Source organism: Diadema antillarum, unplaced genomic scaffold (assembly GCF_040938485.1).
Source record: "Diadema antillarum isolate AM-2024a unplaced genomic scaffold, OU_Dant_1.0 scf00000128, whole genome shotgun sequence".
NCBI classification, from domain to species: domain Eukaryota; kingdom Metazoa; phylum Echinodermata; class Echinoidea; order Diadematoida; family Diadematidae; genus Diadema; species Diadema antillarum.
The window spans coordinates 5,865,377-5,886,165 of NW_027271017.1; the positions used below are offsets into that span (position 1 = coordinate 5,865,377).

A 20,789-nucleotide genomic window follows, 5' to 3' on the forward strand; every position below is an offset into this window, starting at 1 on the left:
CTCCCGGTGTCTTTTTAGATCGGGCGGAGAATGTACAGCGCGTACTGTTACCACTGTTATGCTGTGTATGTGTAGGCCCTATGATAAAGATTTCCGTATTGCCAGTCGCGTAATGTCGGCGCACATAATGAGTATGCAGCACCATACACATAACACTGACAACGATGACTCCATCGGTCAAAATAAAATTCACGACACATCCATACAGTACCGCTGAGGGCAGCAAACATCCCTGAGGGTGAGGCCAAAGAGATTTTTCTCCTATCACTGCGGAAAATCTATTTTGGGTGAGGCACACTACTTCGGTGGTGAGGCAGCGCTGGCCAGGGAGGTGAGTTCACCTCCCTGCGCTGACTAAGGAAAAACAAACATATCGAATATCTATAAAAGGAGAGGGTGCCTGGCGTTTTATGTCATTTTTAGGGGGCATATTTCTCCTCACATCTCACAGAAATATTCAGAAATGGGATAGGATCTGAAATTGGTTGACCAGAACGAAACAGATTAACATTGTCACATTTAATATATTATTTTCCATGTTTAGTCATAAAAGTTGAAAACATAAAACTCAACACATGCAAGCTTGAAACGTAATAGTATGGCAGGAAATGAGTATGGCAGAACAATACAATTGCAAACGAGATCTATTCTATTCTATTGTTGTATTTAATGGGGACCTATCTATTGATAATTTTCCCCACAATGTGCGTATTCTTTATATAAAATCATGAATTATTGTTAATGAGGATGGGTGGTTTGTTTGGTGAAATGAGGGATGTAGCGATATGTATTTAGTTCATGAATTCATAACAATCTAAATTGATTTGTTCTATAGTATTTGTAGTGGTTTACATGTGGGTTTATATAACATTAATTGATAATATTGTATAATGATATACATGTACACTGTATATATAAATCTGCCGAGGCTCCCCGGCCCAAGTTCATATTATAAAGATATATACGTGGGTTTCGTCTTGTGTAATTATTGCGCATATCATATAAATTCGTAATAATTTATATATAGTTTGCATTTTATAAATGCGTAATAATATAAATTCAAAACTCTGAATATTTCTGTGTTTATTTTATAAGGCACCAAAACTATCACTATATATAAGGGACGCCTATATTATCCTACTGCTGCAGAATACAAACGAGAGAGAGAAAAACAATATTATAATATACTTTACCAACTGAAAACTAAGTGAATGTACAACGTAGTTGATAGAATATGGAAGGTGTATGACAACAGTCATTAAGGCTTCCTATGGGAAACCCAACTTTAAGTACTTTTATCATAATAGTTTGAGGAAACTCAATCACTTTTGTCTATGAACCGACTAGGAGCTAAAAGTGTGTGTATTGTGTATATAAGGTTAAGGAGAAAAAGAAATGTCAGATCGACAGAGAGAGGGACGAAAACCTGTTTTTCTTCTGAAGTACTTAGGAAGAATTTTTGTATCAGCATGACTACTTTGTAGAATATTACATTATTATGTATATGATGTACCATATGCGACATGTAACATTATACCTGTCTCGAAAAAGACAAGATGAAAACAATTTTACTAGCTGTCTTTTTATTTCCCGCCCTTAAAGTGCATAATGACGCAATCAGTGACAGTCATTGGTTACAAAAGAATTATTATTACTATTTTTCCTGTACGTTTCTGGGCCCTGTTTCATAAAGCTGTTCGTAAAGTTACGAACAACTTACGAGCGACTGGTGATCAGTTCTGATGTGCTACAGTATACTAAGTCTTATCGGAATTTCCATAATTCAGCACAAGAACTGATCACCAGTCGCTCGTAAGTTGTTCGTAACTTTACGAACAGCTTTATATGAAACACCCCCTGGTTTCTTCTAGATCTTCTTGTTCTTGTTCTTGTTCGTCGTCTTCTACTTCTATTCTATTATTATTATTATGATTATCATTGTCTCTATCTTCACAAGATATCTCTTGGAGATCAATATCACGTCAAGTTCCATCCTGCTGGAATCTTAGACTTCTAGTACTTTTCTCAGGATTCGCGCCGTCCCCAGCAATGCTGCTTTTTGGACTCGATCGGGCACACCGACATCGTCCACACACCTTCGTTTTCATAATCCACAGGCGGCGAAGTTCTCTGGCAAGGTCCTGATACTTTTCTATCTTTTCCTTCTCCTTCTAACTCTGCTGTACCGGGAACCGCGACATCGACAATGGTGCACCTCTGTCGAGCCCTTTCTACGGCGATGATATCCGGACGCCTATTATATGCTGGATGATATTGTCAGTTTGAACATCGAAATCCTGTGATCCTACAGGATTTTAACTTGGTCATTTTCGGAAACTTTTTGTGGTTCGTGCATATGCCATTTGCTTCCACATGGTATTTTATGCTTTCTGCAAAGCTCCCAGTGAACGACTTGTGCCAGTTTGTCATATATACTAAGTCGTCTTTTGTACTCTTTTTGGGCCAGAATACTACAGCCACATACGATATGTTGCACTGTCTCGTCTCTTTCTCGGCATCTATCCTGCATGCGGCATCCACATCTTTCTTCTGTACCTTGGCTTTTAGAGCATTCGTTGACAGTGCTTGCTCTTGGGCAGCGATGGTCAGTCCTTCTGTCTCCTTTTTCAGTTTTTTTTTTACTCGTATTATCATTCAGTCTTTTTATTATTATTATTATTATCATGATCATTATTATTATCATCATCATCATCATCATTATTATTAATCATCATCATCATCATCAAATCATTTCTTTTTCTGTTTCCTCCTCATTTTCTATAATGACACTAGTTCCGTGGGACTTCGGTCATTCCTTGAGGAATTCCTTCACTGAGTTGTCAGCCCCCACGCGACTGGTACAAAGGTCACACAGTATACCCGCAAGTAAAATTTAAGTAGAACGCGTCAGCAAGTAAAACACATGCAGTGACTCGCCCAAATCCTTGTTCGCCCTCAGAAATTCCCGGTAATATGCTGGAAAATCCCTAGACGCAACAGAATGCATAGCTTGCCCGGAAAGGTGTGACAGGGCCTAAACATGGTTGCGGGTAAAAAGATTTGCGTGCACACCTCTGGGTGACTACGGGTGAGATACGTGCTAGGTACTGTCATGTGCGGCTCATTCCGGGGACCAGGGTATAGTAAAAATTCTTCTTTGCAAGTCGCACGCAAGGCTTGCCCGGAAAGGTGTGACACGGCCTTGCTTCGAAACGGTTGTGCGCTATTATACTGCCCTACTTTGGCAAAAGGAAGCAAGTGACAAAAGTGACATTTCTCGTAAAAGAGCAAAATTGAAATGTGTCTGTCATTTACACTGACGTCAATGGACTACTGTTACTAGTAGTATCATGATGTCTTATCTATCATATCTCTTAGTAGGATGAGTGTTTCAGCATGAAATTTGGCCTGGAAAAAGAGCTCATTATGTGAATTATGAAAACATCAATAACTCAAATTTGGATGGTATGTCACTTGCTTTCTTTTGCCAAAGTAGCCCTGCAGCAAAAAAAAAAAACAAAAAAAAAAACACAAAAAAAAAAACCACCACCACCAACAACAAATGCATCTCATGCCTATGCGATGCTGCTCGTGGTTTTCCGTACGGCACTCTCTCTCTCCTCCGGATGCTGGCTGGCAGGCAGGCCCCTTGCTAGCGCCTATAGCGCGTATTTAGCGAGTGCTGTAAAAGCGGGAGTATCAGTCGAAGGAACGTGCACATACGCATACTAGCACGATCTTCCACAAAAATCGGTCGCTACTCGCCGAGGAAAACTTCTGAGATGGGCAAGAAGCATAAGAAGTATCACAGAGCAGAAAGGAGAGAAGGAGGTAACTTACTACAGTAGCGAATCGAAGGCTTGTCTTTATGCCGCCACGTTTATTTTGTCATCAGTCTGCTAGGGCTTTGCTTTGCTGCATTACATTGTGATCGTGTCCTTTGTTCTGTTGTTGAATGTTGAGGGCTGGTGTGTACTGTACGCCAAAACCTATGTACGGGACCGTTGAAAACAAGGTAGAATATATTGAGTGAGTGAGGCACTGTTCTGAGTTTATTTTCTCTCGAAATGTTCCACATTTTCATTCTTCATTTAGAAAATATCCACTTTGACTCCCATCCTTTCGATTGAATTGTACGTTCTTAGTTCTTACAAATTAGAATTAATTGTCATTTGATGTAAAAAAAAAAGTGAAGCTGCCGAACTTTAGGCCCAAACGCGTTTGCGCTTCGCTTGCATGCTGTCTGTGAGAATTCCAGAGATGGTCATCTATGCTTATGGTAGCTGTTGCAGTGTTGTACCAGTAATAGATCTATTACCGGACAACATGGTAGATCTATTAATTCCGGACGCGTGCATTTGTGCGTAATGACATTCGCAATATGTGCAGGACTTCATAGACTAGCCTAGCTTAACAGCAGAGCATTCCAGGTGTGGGCCGAAATTGCCAAAAACGCAATGCAAAAATGTAGAATAGAACACTATGAAATTCACATTTCACCTCAGGTCCTCAGATTTAGTAGAAGATGTCAATTTATCGCAAGATTTTATTGTGTAGATAATTTGAAATCCTTGTCCACGGTCTGTTTTTAGACCTTTTACCATGCAATACAATACTAAATTTGAGCCTCATTTGCCATTCGATTGTGTTTATGTTTTTTTTTTTTTTTTTGCTGTTTTTGTTTCTTTGTTGTCTTCTCAGTATGAATGTGTATGGTTAATCGTGGGTATGAATTGTGATTCTGGTGCATGGACAAGATGTGAAAGACATTGATTAGGTCTATTTCATTGCAAATATCATGTCTGGAATATAAGGCAATTTTATTTCACGCTAAAAAGATAACTTTTTGTAAAGGGGTTTTATACTTTAAAGGGTGTGTACAGTTCTGGTCGAGGTGAGGATTTAGCTTTTAACGTTTTCCGAGATATTCAGAAACCACTCTATGAGATGTCAAAGAGCATGCAGTTCTAAGGGGTATCAAAAGTTTATTCGATGAAAATCGGTTTTGAAATGGCTGAGATATCCAAAAACAAGGTGAAACAAAGAGATCCTAATAGAGTTGTGGCATTTCGCCTTTTATTATTAGCACTTTTTTTGATATCTCAGCTATTTGAAAACCAATTTTCATCAAATAAACATTGAATCCTTAAGATTACATGCTCTTTCATATTTCATAATTTAAAGGCTTTTCATTATCTCACTTATTAATGTTCAAAACATGAATCCCCACCTCAACCAGTACTGTACAGTCCCTCTAAGTCTATTTTCAAAAAATCGGAGTGAATGATTTCATAATTTTCAGGAATTTGTAAATAACTACCCTGGTACTGTAATATTTTTGGCCAAAATTTCATCTTCTGAGTACGGAATTCAGAGCCACCAAAGAAAGAAAAAAAAATCTTGTGATACAATGTACAATCTACTCTTGAAAATGCAGTAAATTAACATCACATGTCATGAGATGTAAGTGTGCTGCATATACTGAAGTACATAATTATTATGTATTACAAGTAGTCTACAACCCTCAGGCATTACAAAAGTAACAGTAACGCAGACACAGTCAGTTTCCATACCGTGTACAGTTGTAATTTGTAGTTTAATCGTTGTCAACAGCAACATTGTTCTAAGTCGCTTCCAAAGCCTACTGAATTGAAGTGTGTAAATATGGAATATTCACTGTTAAAATTTTGTAGGAATTTTGCACTCTAGTGTATCTACGTATTGATCTAAATGTTGTAATATGTATAAAAAGGACACCTTTTACTGGAAAAATACAGTATGTATGTGTAAATGTTACAGATTGCAGAAATACACTGTACTGTCATTTCCAGTGAAATTCCCTGAAATTGACCAAGTGCAAAATCCTATCAAGCCTTGTAGACATTTTCACTTTCACAGTAGACGCTAAGAAAACAGTAGACTTCAGTAGTAGTGGTTATTAGTACCGAGCAAAATGAAATGTGTCATTTGTGAAGTTTCATATCTGGTTGATATACTTTGAAGATATATAAGTGTTACGTATTGTTCTGCTATACTATGATGTGATGCTCATTCTATACCCAAGAATATACAGTTGTGCATCAACTAGGAGTTTAACAGAAATATACTCGTCCAACTTCTGCAGGCTACGATGAAACGCCTGAAAAGGTGGACAGGCCTTCAGAGCCACCACTGCGTCTAGTACTGAAGGTGGGCAAGGGGTCAGAAACCATGGTGACGGCCTCTCCAAGCTCCGACCACTACAGCACGGTGGACTCGCCTGCGACCCCTGACCCCGACTACAGGCACAGTCATCACAAGAAGAAAAAGAAAAAAAAGAAAACTGAGCACGACAGGAAGAGGGTACGTGAAACAGGTCAAATCAGGGTCTTTAAGTTAACTAGATTTTGATGGTTGCTAAAAGAGCAGCAGGGGCATTTTTGCAAATGTCACTTTTTCTCCCGACGAAAAAGGTTCTACTGTTTTCTGTGATTTGTGTGCACCTGCGCCATGCAAATGAAATTTTAATCAGCAGTCTTTGATCAGTGTATTTTCCACCATGTCAAATAAGGAATTGACCTGAACTGTAAGATGAAATGATTAAATTCTCATCACCTTTACATCTTGTGCTTAACAAGTTTTGAACTCAGATGCAAATCTTGTAAATTTCCATCAGAGATGTGCAGACTGTTTGGCCCGATTACATGAAGCTGGTACAATCTTGTCCATGGTTTAAACCATGGACAAAGACCGTAGTTTTGTATGGGGCGCCAAGTGTTGCATGGCCTATTTCGTTACGAAATCAGTCATTTCGTCGTCCATTTTGTCGATGAAATGTTCATTTTGTTAAGAAATTTTAACACTTCGTAAATGAAATAGGTCGTGCGACACTTGGTGCCCCACACAAAACTGCGATCTTTGTCCATGGTTTAAACTATGGACAAGATTGTACCACCTGTGTGAATTCGGGCTTTTGAGTGGAATGCCATTCAATGACATCTGCCATATATTAATTGCCTGCAGAGCTCTGCGCCTCTCGATGGCACACCTGACCCAGAGATCCACGATGATGAGGAGGAGGACATGGAAGTGAGTGAAGAAGGAATGGAGGATGGTGGTCCAGTAGATCCTCCAACAGCCAAGAAACTTTTGCTTGCCATGCATGAGAGAAGGGCAAACCCATCCAGACACTGCAAGGATGGACTAGCAGGTCAGACTAAACACCAAACCATTCTATACTTTTTTAAGTTCTCTGTCATTGCTCCTATCCCCCCCCCTTTCCCCCTCTCTCCATCTCCCCCCCCCCCCTCCTTTTAGGCATGTCTGTCTGCCTCTGTTATTACTTTTATAGTGGTATATCAGTGCATCATGGGGCTTGAAGAATTGACCTTGCTTTGTCCAAGAATGAGACACTTACAATTTGATGATGTAGTCACACACACACATGCACACATACAGTGTACATTGTAGGCACACACATTGTCACTCACATCCAAGTCATTTTGGTTAAAAGTAATTACCTACACTTGAGAGTCAGGTGATGGTCTTATGATTAGATATACTGAAATTGGCCAGCTGAAAAATCTTAGTGTAAATTGATCCTTCAAGACACAGGAGATGTGTTTTACCAACAATATACGCTGTTATTATAAAGATTCCATCCCAGTTGAATCTCAGTTTTGTATATGATAACATTACATATGAAAGTCCTTGACTAATAAGTTTATTTCTGATTTGAAATAGGAGTGAGTTTTATTACTCCAGACATTGAGCTCAGATATTTGATGCTAAATACAAATTCACTCACTCCCAGAGCAGAAAATGCACAAATCCTCTCTCTCTCTTGTATATCTCTATGACCAGCAATCAGCAGCAATGAGGTTTTTGAATGAGGTTGGAATTGATACATTTTTGGTGTCTAAGCACCTGTTTGCATAATGTGAGGGTTAGCTGACAACGAAGGTTCTTTAAAAAAACATTTCATCTCATTTTTATATTATTTTATTAAACAAACTGTCTTCCAGTTCAAGAAAAAAGACCACTGTCAAAAGTTCTGGAGAACCTGCAGAAGACATTACAGAGGTAAACCGATAATACTTGCTCTTTGCTTTTATACACAATAACTGATGTATGGCCGACTGGCTGTCATGCTGTTTTGTATGTACAATGTATGTGCACATGTACAGATGTATGCATGTTTGTGTGCAGTGATGCTTGTATGCATTTATGTATGCAAGTTTGTATGTGTGTATCTGATAATCTCTGTATTAGCACTTTTAGTTGACTGTACGTTCTTTAATAACTTTTACTGAGTCTGATATTTCTAAGACTCATTTCTAAATTCTAACCTATCTAGTGTTTATCATCAAAAATGTTATTCTTGTGGAAATACCAAGTAGTAAAGATGTGACCTTGTCTCTTTATTTCAGCATTTTGTAAAGTGTTCTTGTAATTTTGCAATGTTGTGAAATGTGTACCTTTAATCCTCTTTCTCTTTCATGTTGATACCCCCAGGAAAGATGTTGATGGCTTCTTTGCCTGGCCAGTTAATGACATCATTGCACCTGGCTACTCAAGCATCATCCTGCGTCCAATGGATTTCAGTACCATGAAGAAGAAAATTGAGAAGGAGGCCTATTGCTCCATTGACGAGTATAAGGTAAAACTAAGAAAAGCCAGCAACCCATGTGTAACATCTGTCTTTGCCAAGTATTCTGTAGTCCCCTATTGACCGATTCTGTGATGCGCTATGTGTATTTTTGGCATGGGCAGCGCCATTACTCGGTGTCTTAGCCGACCCCCCCTTCCCATTCCCCACCCCTCTCCCTACATTAGCACGCGCGCAGAATGAAAAACTGCTTTAGCCAATAGGCATCTCGTACTGAGTGCGCGAATGCTTGCTTAGTGCGCGAACCTTTGTTACAAGTGCGTGATAAACATGTTGCCCGGGGTGGGGGAGAGCAGGGGGGTCAGCTAAGACACCCACTATGGCTGCGCCCAGTGCCATGAAATGTCTGCTGCCTTCAACGAACCCGATTCGGTCAATACCAGTGCTCAACATAAGCTGTTGAATATTGATGTTGGGCTACCAGATTTTTCAAACAGGCTATCTCTTGGTGGCCCGATCAGGCACGTAAGACTAAAAAAATGGATTATCATGTTTCTATTCATTTTGGGCCACCAGAATTTCAGATTTCAAGATTTTAGAGGTCTGGACAGGCCACGAGAGAAAGAAAGTTAGTGTCAAGCCCTGCCTGTACCCTCCTATCTGAGACCACCACTGGCATGCTCTGTATCAGTTAGTCATAAGCAGAGGGAGACAATGTGCATCTGAATTAAATATGCACCATCACACTAGTGACATGCTATGTTCTCTAATGATACGCAAAGGATTCTGAATTAAGTGCCTAATAAGTTGGGAAAATAGAATCTACATATTTGTATGTAAAAAAAAAAAGGAAAAAAAAGGTCTTCTATGTCTCTACCACAGATTTAAAGAAAAAAAAAGTAGTTATGCAATGGAGGAAACACTCAAGTTGGTTTTGCAATAAAGATTTTTTGTTGTTATATTTTATGCTGATGCACTATGTCCTCTGAGTATCGCATTTATTGTTACCAATAGTGTATTGCTGTGTCTTGTGTTTTTTCTGTCCTCAAGTTTGTAGGTATGTGATGTATAATGGACAATCATGCATTCTGAGCGGAGTCTTTGAATGCACATAACAATTTGTCACAATTATTCTGCTCTGAGTTTTGCTTTGCTTCATTTCGTTTCTTAAATTGTATGGCTAACATATAACGCAGAATCTTATGCGTGCATGGTATAGCCATGGAGAGTTGCCAGGGAGTGTAGAAGATTTAGATTTCAACAAGTGTTACAGATCCCTTGCAGGTTGCAACACTCCCACAGAAACTTGGAATGTTATTGTCCCGTTCGCCAAATGTAAGGGTATGATGACAGATGATGTATAACAAGTTCATCGCTTTCATGTGATTTTCCATCACAGGCCGACTTTGTGCTGATGTGTGAGAACGCTATGAAGTACAACAGGCCAGAGACGGTGTACTACAAGGCAGCGAGGAAGCTTCTCAACACAGGACAGAAAGTCATGAGCACGGTGAGCTGAACGATCGATGTATCCGTTTAGTTAAAAGAAAAAGAGACCTAATGTCGTTTATTCTCCTTCGTTTCTGCCGTTCGATTGGATTCACATGGAGAGTTGAAAAGATGGCCCACCATCCCTCTTCTCCTACCAGTAATAAAGTCTCAGCATGAATACAGATTTGTAAATCTTTCTCTCTTAAGGTGAAATCACTTGATGGCTGGTGCACTTAGTGTGTTTTTGGAGGTAGAATTAATACAGTTTTCTCTTGTTACAATGCAAAATTAAAGACATGGCGTTTTTTTTTTTTTTTTTTTTTTTTTACCGTGCTTTACAATATCCCCATGGAGACCTTGTTATGTCTTGGATCTTTTTCTTTGAGCAGATCCCGTCTTACATTTGTTTTTACCTAGACAATCGTTTCCATCTCTGATGTATTTGAATACACATTTGTGCACTCACAGCGCCCCAAACATAAAAACACACAAACACGCACACAAACACGCACACAGACGTAAGCACTTGCCCACGCAGTTGTAACTATGGTAGGTTCAGGTATGAAGGGGTTTATAAATGGCTGCCTCTGCTTCCTCTTTTTTTTTTCAGGAGCGTTTAGCTACCATCAAGAGGGCATTTGGATGCGTGGAGGGACACGAGGGGAAGTTGAAGGACAGGTCCAGGCAGCGGCAGACGTACAAGCACCAGGCGGAGAAGGAAAACTTCTCCATCCACGAGAGGCAGGACTTCCTCCGTGCCTCTGACAGCGTGGACGTCATGGCAACGGATGATGGTTCCCTCATGGAGCAGGGCGGTGCAGTGGGGTGAGTACCATCTACCAAGTGCAAAAGGTCATAGCTGTAATTGTCCACCGGCAAGGGAATACGCATCCCCTTTTGTCATGGAGCAAATGTCGTCTTTGAAATACAGTTGAACCTCTCGTATCCGGACAAGTCGGGACCGGGGCTCATCCGGATAAGGGATTTGGCCGGATACCGGAGACTCAATGCTTTATAAATGTACATATACATACACATGTACTGATGTAGCCCATTGTAGTACCACATGTAGTAATGTGTATTCTGCAACCTTTTCATTGTTACATTTGGGGATGTTTCGGGATGTTGAAATGTCTGAAGGTAAGCAATTTGGAAGGAAATTTGATGCAATGTATGTTAATCATATTGGAAGTAATATGTAATTCATGTGTGTTTGGGTAGGAGTTCTCAAGGAGTTGGGAATCCCCCTTTCTTCCCGTAATTATTTTAAAAAAATCACGGCGAGATTGCGTCCGGATAATAGAGAGATCCGGATAAAGGGAGGCCGGATAATAGAGGTTCAACTGTACTATGTACAATATGCTTTATTGGTGTGTGATTCAACAGATGCAAAGTACTATCACAAACTGAAGGTGTAAAAAGTTTGTATTTATGTATCTAGATGATAATGGTGATGATGATGATGAGATTGATGGTAACCATGCTCATAATAATAGTAATAGTATAATCTAAATATATTATTAATAGAAACAGTATTACGAGCAGTAGTAGTAGTAGTAGTAGTAGTAGTTGTAGTAGTTGTAGTAGTAGTACTGTTATTATTGCAATTTCTGTCATTATCATTATCATAATTGTCATTACTATTATCAACAACAATCTGATTCATCTATGCAATAAGCCTCATTATCATCTATATAGGACGTTTTAGCGGCGCATTAAAAACGCGTATTGTAGTCCGCTCAATTTTTACCGTTCAATATCAGAGCTTATTGAACGAATCGCATAGACCAACGTATTAATTTCCCATAGGCTACCGTTATTACTTGCCGTTCAAGATCACACGATATTCAATTCTGTCTCGTTTATTGCATCAGCGCTTGCTGAATGCGCAAACGCTTGCTACTAGTGCGCGTCATTTTGTTACATTTTTCACAAGCGCGCAAACATCTTGCTAGTTGTTTGTTTCATACGCAGTTTTAGGGGCTTCCCCTTTACAGCGCTGGGATGGGACTGCCGAGTCAACTTCAAAGACGAGTAGAAGCCGGGTAATTTTGTGCAGTTTATGCTTGCTCTGCTTGATTGTATAGTATACGAATAATTTATGAGTTGTGAGTGCATAGGGCACGAATATCGCACGAGGCGCGAGATAAGCCACTGGTCTATTCAACAAGGCGCGTAGCGTCGCGTTGAATAGACCAGTGGCGAATCTCGCGCCGAGTGCGGTATTACGTGCCCCAATGCACGAACAAAATCATAAATTATTCGTTTTATACAACACCTTGTCCACAATCACAGTACTAAATTAGTGACCGCTAACTCAGGAAGGCCCAAAAATAAATGTAACAATTAGGCCGAGACTTGTAAACCACCCTGTGTACTGCTTTCAAACACTCGTCATGATTCGACCACACAGTCACAGGAATCACAAACTCCGCAGGGTCTATACCCATTCTACGCTAACGTTAGATCGAGTTAGGTCTGACTGTTAAGCCTACCTAAGATGTCGGTAGATCTAGTAGTAGGTCTAGACTTTCTCTATTTCCGAAAATGATTTTGTATAAAAACACAGAAAAATAATCAAATTACGGTTTCTCAACTTGAAATGAAGTCTTGATTTTGGGATCACTGTGGTCCACGTAGCAGATCAGAGTCAAAACTAAAAACACAGCAGTAGGTAGGCCGCAATACATGCAACTAGCTAGGTAAAGTAGCTGCGCGTACACGTTAACGTTGCAGTACTCCGCCGCGACTGGTCTGTTTACCGGCAGCGCATCGCAGCGCGCAGCCGGCCAGCACGTACAATGTAGTTTGCTGGCGCTTTGCTGCTGTGAGCCACAGAACTCTGTGAGCGGCCATGCATTAGTAGCCCCCCGCGAAGCCGTGCTATAGTACCTTCGAGCCGTGCAATAGGCCCATGCCAGGGGCCTATTGTATGGCTGTCACTCTCAATGAGTTTGGTAGGTATTTTCTATTGAATGTCATGTGACATGTTCTTGGCCAATCACAATTCGACATCATTCTGAGGTGTTGTATAAATGATAATAATTATATTGGATGGCCTTGATTCATGGAAAACCAGGGAATATTGCACTCGTTAGGGTCAATATTGCACTCATCTTCGATTCGTGCAATATTGGCCCTAACTCATGCAATATCCCCTGGTATCCCATTCATAGCCATCCAATATAATATAATCATTGTATATCATCCCTAGTCCGACCGGTGATGATTTTATTGGCACAGCATCCACGTTTTACATGCTGGTAACGAATGGCTATGATATCTGTTTCTTGTATCGTCCCTGACTGCGATCAGGAGGAAGTCGGAAGATGATGACGACATGGACGAGGACGATGCCAAGGTGTTAATTCAGGAGGTGCTTGAAGCAGCCAAGGCAGCCAAGGACAGGCTCACTGCTCGGCAGCCCAACAGCAAGGTATGGCTTCACCCAAGCTCTGCACTGGTTTCCTGTTGTTTTCTTTAATTACCTCGGGCCAAGGAGGTTATGTTTTTGGTCGGTGTTTGTTTGTCTGTCTATTTACAAAATAACTCAAAAAATTGTGAACAGATTTGAATAAAAAGGTTGATAATTAATGTCACAAGGAGCAGATGATAAGATTTTGGCAGTGATCGGGGAAATTTTGATCTTTTGGCAAGTAGAGTCATTAAACTTGGAAGTTTAAGCTGCACGTACTTGAGGTTTGCATTCGCACACTGAAATGTGTGCTCTGCTCGTGCAAGGCAGTGCGCAGCTGGAAGGTGATGACATTTAAAAAAAGGCCTCTGTATTGGGAAATTACATTATTTTCAGCATGCTTGTATGGTTGGAAATGAGCTACTTGGCGGAAGTCTGCGCTTTCTGAGTGCCTTTGTAGTTTTGTATTGTTTCTTATGGGTGGGATGGGATGAGTCAGGTGATTAGCATGCAGCATGATCTTGTATGCAGTGGTAGTAAATCAATGAAAGTTGCAAGTGACAGTCACTTCCCTTATGATTGCATTTTCCACATGGTTGAGATGATGATACCGTGCTCTTGACATTTATACAATTACTTGAATCATGCCAGCCATAAGATGGGATCAGAAGATTCTGACATTTTTTGTTTGTTTGTTTGTTTGTGTCATTTCACATGGGCTGGCTTGACAGGTTCTGAGTGATCAACTTTCCTTTGTTACAAAGTCTGAAATGTACTGGCAGTCAGTATGTAGAAAGCATTGTAAATGTCTTTAGATGTTTACTGGTAAATGTCTTTAATATTCACTGGGGTCTCTGAAAATGTACTTTGGTTTATATATACATTTTTCAGAACACACATTATAAATGTTATTTCTGTACTATGTCCCCTGTTGTATATTGTATATGGGTGTACTGTGGTGTAATGGGCATACGTTCTGAAAAAGGGGCATCATTATTATTAATATTTGTCTGGGCTATTTTATGCAAAAATTGAAAAGGGCTAAAAACAGATGCTTTGAAATAAGATATATGATCCCTGATTTGGTAGATATGAGAGAAAATGTGTTTTGTGCAGCTTTGTTACATTTGTCTACATGCATACTCATGCTGGCTATTGCAAAGATCCTGTACCTGACCATGCAAACACATGTAACATGATCTGTCATAGTGAGATATGTCCATCTTCCCTTTGATGCTGCTGCTGTTCTGGTGCCAGATTGGCTTCTTGCGGAAGGACAAGGCAGGCACAACAACCCTGGCCTTCCTCAATCCAGACCGGGAGGAGTCCGAGGACAGCCGCAAGGTCAACCTCGGCATGCTGACGGGGCGCCTGACACAGGGCACTACCTCATTGCAGGGCTTCAAGGAAGACAAGAGGAATAAGGCCCTTCCAGGTTGGTAGAACACTTTACTCCAAGGGCCCTCCCCTCCACCCCATATCAAAGACAAGATATTAACCAGTGGCTAATAAAACTGAGATATTAATGATTATTATGACTAGAGTCTGAAAGAAATCGTCTTCACACAGCATAAGAAAAGTGAACTGAACAGACACAAAAGCATCTCTGTGCAAAAGTAAATTTGAACAAGTACAAGTGAGTCTTCAAGCAAATTCACTATGTGATATACTGTCCTTTGAATTTATTGGGAAAGTCCAGCCCCAAGTAATGGTTCTGATGTGTGTTGGCCCTAAAAGAACATGTAGTCATTCGTATTGGTCAATTGGGACGCGATGAGTTGAAACATCTCAAATAAGAGTGTATTTGCCCAGCAGGAATGGAACCCAAGGTGGAGATTCCAGAGCTCAGAGTTCAGAGTCAAGAGGCTCGTTCACACTTCTGTTGGTATCCAAAGTGCTCCCAGCTATGTGTGCTTCCTCAGTCATAGTGTGAATGTAACTTTGTAGAGGGATAGCTAAATTCTCCTCTCTCTGTGTGGATTTAAACAAGCATTTCTACATTTACATTCTACCTGTTCCTTATCCGGACTGAAGTCACAGACACAGGAGCAGTGGGCCCAGCAGTTTCCTTTTCTTGTTTTTTCTTTGTTTGTTTGTTTTTTTCTTCTGATATTCTGCTCTGATTCTCTGCATCATCTCTTTCAGTGAATTACCTGATGTACGGCCCCTTCAGTTCGTATGCCCCGCAATATGACTCCTCCTTTTCAAATCTCAGCAAAGAAGAGTCGGATCTCCTCTACAGCACATACGGTGATGAGGAGGGGCTCAAGTATTCACAAAGGTATGAGATGTTTGAAACTTTCACTGGCTTCATGCTATTCACAAAGGGTACAGATAAGGCTAGGTTTTATGGACATGTTCTGTCATGTCTATTGCAGTCAAGACTGTAAGAATCTAAGTATTCCAAAATTTATTTTCAATTTCATATCTTGAATAGTGTGTTGACTTTTGATGACCGGAGGCATGTGTGTGTGTATCTCCTCTGAGTATTTCAAGGCGCCAAAGAATTCTTTCCGTTTTTGCATTGAGTGTTTGAAATATACATGCTTTGGGTATGAGATTAGAAAAAACATGCTGAGGTTTCCCCATTCTGCATAATCTTGAATTGAGAGGATAGATACCATAGCTCATGATATTCTGTTTGTAAATTAGTAAGGTGGGGTCCTATTCTAATTTACTTTCCATGTACAAAATTTCACTATTGTTTTCCTGTTTTGTCATGATAACAGGATCAAATACTTCAACTACTACCAACAAGGTACCCTTAAAAGTGATGTCATTCTTTTTCAGATGCCTGTACACTATTTAAAGATAGATGCCTCCAAAGATGGAAGATAAAATCAAAGTGTTTTATAGTGTGAATTTCCTGCTACCTTTTACCTTGTTTTTCTGTCTCCATGAGTTGTCATTCTCTCCCCTTTCTCTCCATCTCAGTCTCACCGTTTGTTGTGACACTTTCTCCCTTTCCCCCCCTCATCATATCTCTCTCCTGCAGTATTCAAGAGTACGTCAAGGACAGTGGGGACTTTGTGACCAAGCTGGTGGACAATCTACTGGACTCGCTGACCAACGGAGAGCACAGCAAAACCAAAGAGCAAATCAAGCAGGTGAGAGACATTGACTCGTAGGGCACTACAGATCAACCACCATGGGCATTGTACAAGTGCAGTGGTTCATACAAGCAACAATCGTGTGTAAATGCCAATGTAGGTGTTAAAGGTGCATAGTCCCGGTAGTGTAGAGGGCGCTGTTGATGATACTGCCGATCACTGTTAGCATTGATACGAAGATTACCAAAGTTGAGCTGTCATCAAGAGTAAAGTGCGTAGGTGTTGCTAAGTAGCGTTGCCTCCATTGTCTTCTCTGTGCATCGCGCAGTCTGTAGTAATGCCAGGGTGCATGCATATGTGCTTGTTATTATGACATCACAAAAGAAGTTTGCTAAAGCTGTCATCCCCCTCAGCCGAATCATGAGCTGAACTGTGATCCGACCACTGACTACAGTGAATCGGACTTCTTCGGACTCAGGGAATTGGGCCAAAGTGTAAGCGCTAAAGAGGAGCCAATAGCGTAGGTCTCTATAGGAAACTTGCGCCGTGCGCCCGCGTACGCATTTGACTAAAACACCGGGACCATGCACCTTTAAAGGAGAAGATTTCTAAACTTGTCATTTATGCAATGTTATCTTCCTCATGCAGAATCATGAACAAGGCTCCCAGAAGGAGCAGACCGAACTTGGGAATGATGGGGTAAGTTGAATTCTGTCGAGTGTAAAGATAGATGAAACGTTTTCCTTGATTGAATATTTCAGTGACGACTACCTTTAAGTGCAATTACTTGTCTTGTTTCATCATATGAAGGGAAAGGTTCAGTTATTGAAGAATGTGGAAATAATGGAGTATCACGATAAGTAAAATTCTTCATTAACGGTATGGCCGTCTGAATTCATAATTCAACTGATTATGTCCTTGTATTTGCAAGACTGGATTAACCGGGTTACCCGTGCCCAAAATAGCTAAATGAATAGATTTAAAAAGAAAATCAGTAGAATCATAGATACTCCATCATTAATCATTCTGGTAAATTCAGTTCATTCATAAACAAAAAAGAACATTTTATTTTGCTCATATCAATTCCTGGCATAATATTCACTTAGCACATGCGTAATACTTAATGCAAGGGTGTGCCATATACACCATATATTCAAATTTAAATCTAAATTTTTGCGAATATTGACATCCTGACAATTTTGCGAATGGTTAAGTTTGCGAATGTGGAGTACATTGTACTGAATGGAGAAATGTATCCATGAATGTGACATTTATGTCGAGATCAGACTTAATATTTTTGTATGCTTTAGAATTTGTAATAGCACCCGACTCAATTTAAGAATCAATTATGATTTTAACGAGTAAGAGGCTTTTGAAAAACTCTTCAACAGAAACAAACAGTTGTATATGAATGAAACATTGCTAAAAAAATGAAAGAAAAATGTTTACTCTGCCTTATCAAAACATCAACAAAGAATACCAAAAATTGTAATTAAAAGAAATGGCCAAAATGCATTAACAATGAATAGTAGAAATAATAATTCAAAAGAAAGCAGCAAAATGCAGAAATTTTTCAGGTTTCTAAATATTGACTGGTTAAAGGAGCGTGTGGTACGCTTATTGTAGCAATGACAACAAATTGTGCATGAGTTTAAGGCAATACATGCATGCGTTCTCTGGGTGATTTATAAAACATATATCTCACTGCTGCATCTTGACCAAGGTGGCAGCAGGTGCGGCATCCCAACCCTCCGATCAGGGCTTCAAGATTGACTACGATGGGCTGCGCTCCCTGGCCGATGAGGGCATCGATATATCTTTCCTGAATGACATGGGTATGTAGATGCCTAAACATCATTTGACTCAAAATAGCTATTAAAGTTTAAAGGGGTGGTATAGTTTTGGTTATGGTCCGAATAAAAGGTGGGACCACCTTTTATTAGGACCACTTTGTTTTGGGATATCTCAGCCATTTCAATACTGATATTCATCAAACCACTTGTAAAATATGAAAGATCATACAATTCTAAGAGGAATTCAAAGTTTATATGATGAAAATCTATTTTGAAATTCATTAAGTCTGAACCCGTTGAGGACGGTTTGATTTTGCTACAACACACATTTCCCATAGACGCTTGCGCGAGTATACTCGGGACTCATCCTCAACGGGGTAAGTTTAATTGAAATACTCCATCGCATTGAAGGGGAACTAGAAATGATCTTTGCAATAATCATGTGATATAGTTGTCTTTTATGATTTTTTTGTAAAGAGAGAGTTAAATAGGACCATGCAGCCTTGTAATGTAGAGGTAATCTTTTACTAACTATGTGAATGGCTTAACACAGAGAGTAGTACAACTCACAGGGCCCCCTGTTAGTTTGTTCTTTCTTTTGTATATGTAAATTTTCATTATTATGTTATTTGTTTTTTATTATACCATAACATGCCTTTGAATTGCATAGCATGCGTGATGGCACTGTACCAGTCTGAAGAGAAATGGAGCACCATGTTCTCTGAAGCTTTGATGAGAAGAATTCATAGAAACCTGTACCAGTTACAAGAGAAATTGGGGTACCAAACTGTGAAGCTTTGATTAGACGAATTCATAGCAACATGTAATTAATTTGAAGAGAAATGGGGGTACCATTCTCTGAAGCTCTGATGAGAAGAATTAACAGCAACCTGTACCCGTCTGAAGAGAAATGGGGATGCTATTCTATGAAGCAGTGATTGGGAAAGTTAGTTTAATCTTGAGAACAGGATCCTCCTCTAATCATTGTCACCACCTTCCTCCTACCCCTTTTCCTTCCCCCACCTTCCTACCCTCCTTTCTCCTCCCCTCCAGAGAAGGAACTGACCTCCCAGGAGAAGCTCCAGAGCGAGACCAAAAAGGAGGTGGATAAGAAGCTGGGTAAGACGGCTGAGCTGATCTATGAGCTGGAGCGCACCCAGAACGAGCGGCTGGGCCGCAAGCCGCCCCCTCACCTCCAGTACGTCTCGGGGCCCTCAGAGCAGGAGTTTGCCATCGCTGAACAGCTGACCCAGCACCTCAAAGAGCTCACGGCCAAGGTGAGTTTGGTTGTGTCTTTGGCCCCTCTTAGGTCGTCTTTCGTCTGAATTGATGTTCACTGAAGCAGAGGAATAGATACATGTAATGTATTGCACGTAGCACTTATCAATATCCATGTACAGAAACTTGAATATAGGGATGTGCTATGTTCTAAAATTGCATATGATTTTGGAGGAGCAACAAGAAGTCTTCAAACAACACAATTAGGAATTCGTACTAGATCACTCAAAGGACACTTATGAAATGTGGTAAAGTGAGTAGCCTGTCTTATATGCAATCAAAATTCCAAATACATTCCAAATGTAGGTTTCATGACAGTTCAGTGTCCAAAAACAAATTTAAATTTTTCAGTTTAATATCAAGGAGTCCTGTCCATGAATTCTTTTTAATTTAATTTGTACTTGTGATTTCTGTATACAAGAAAATGCTTATATTTTAGGGAAAATCAGTGTAGCAAGGGGACAGTGGTCTTGGTCAAATCAAATGCTGATGAATGCAAATGATATGTCCATGCGTTTTGCTTTTCAACATTTTTGATGAAATTCTTATCTTTCCAGACAATGCCGGCGAACCTCACGACTGCGGAGTCCGTCCGGCGTGCCATGGGAGTCACCGTGGAACCCGTTCTCGACTCGCCGTCATCCCCCTCCGTAACCTCGCACCCGGCTCCGAGCGAGACGACGGAGAGCAGCGCGATGCCGGACGACAACGCCCTCCCTGACGACATCGCCAAGGAGCTGGAGGCGGAGGATGACGTGGGGACCGCGGGCGAGTTGGACGGCAAGGGGGACGACGATGACGTAGTGGACGACGACGTCGGGGAGGAGCTACTGGAGTTGTTGAGGGATAAAGGAGATGGTGATGCTGTGGTGGATACAGCATAAATGGACACTGGTTTTAGAGAAATACCAGCAAAGAGTTGCAAACTGGATGCACACATGCCAACAGTTGCTGTTTTTTTTTTTGGGGGGGGGGGGTTTGGCCCAAAAATACTGAAGGTTTTGCGAAAAATACTATTTTTGTCCGAATTGTATCATCCATTCCTGACATCTGTTGCAGAAAAGGTTAAGATACGGATTTTCCACAAAAAATATACCATATCAACCTTGAGAATACTACAGTGCTGTCTACAAGGTTAGCATTCCTTCGTCCTGTTCTTGCTTCCTGCAGTTCTC

At 40.4% G+C, this 20,789-nt stretch overlaps 1 protein-coding gene across 1 annotated transcript; it reads left to right on the forward strand.

Moving 5' to 3' along the window:
• Nucleotides 1-3,709: 3,709 nt before the first annotated feature.
• LOC139720430 (bromodomain-containing protein 7-like) lies at nt 3,710-20,524 on the forward strand. Its single transcript, XM_071631791.1, has 15 exons — nt 3,710-3,831; nt 6,125-6,342; nt 7,003-7,189; nt 8,004-8,061; nt 8,494-8,638; nt 9,987-10,097; nt 10,689-10,903; nt 13,394-13,514; nt 14,751-14,928; nt 15,639-15,774; nt 16,489-16,600; nt 17,192-17,242; nt 18,267-18,378; nt 19,390-19,613; nt 20,172-20,524. The coding sequence occupies exons 1-15, from the start codon at nt 3,783-3,785 to the stop codon at nt 20,496-20,498; spliced, it is 2,244 nt and encodes a 747-aa protein (XP_071487892.1). The 5' UTR covers nt 3,710-3,782; the 3' UTR covers nt 20,499-20,524.
• Nucleotides 20,525-20,789: the final 265 nt, after the last annotated feature.

Excerpts from the sequence above, each read along its gene's own strand:
- LOC139720430 (XM_071631791.1), top strand. The coding sequence starts at position 3,783 with ATGGGCAAGAAGCATAAGAAGTATCACAGAGCAGAAAGGAGAGAAGGA. Across the intron at positions 7,190-8,003 it reads CTGCAAGGATGGACTAGCAG|TTCAAGAAAAAAGACCACTG; the intron begins GTCAGACTAAAC and ends ACTGTCTTCCAG. Across the intron at positions 19,614-20,171 it reads TCAAAGAGCTCACGGCCAAG|ACAATGCCGGCGAACCTCAC; the intron begins GTGAGTTTGGTT and ends TTATCTTTCCAG.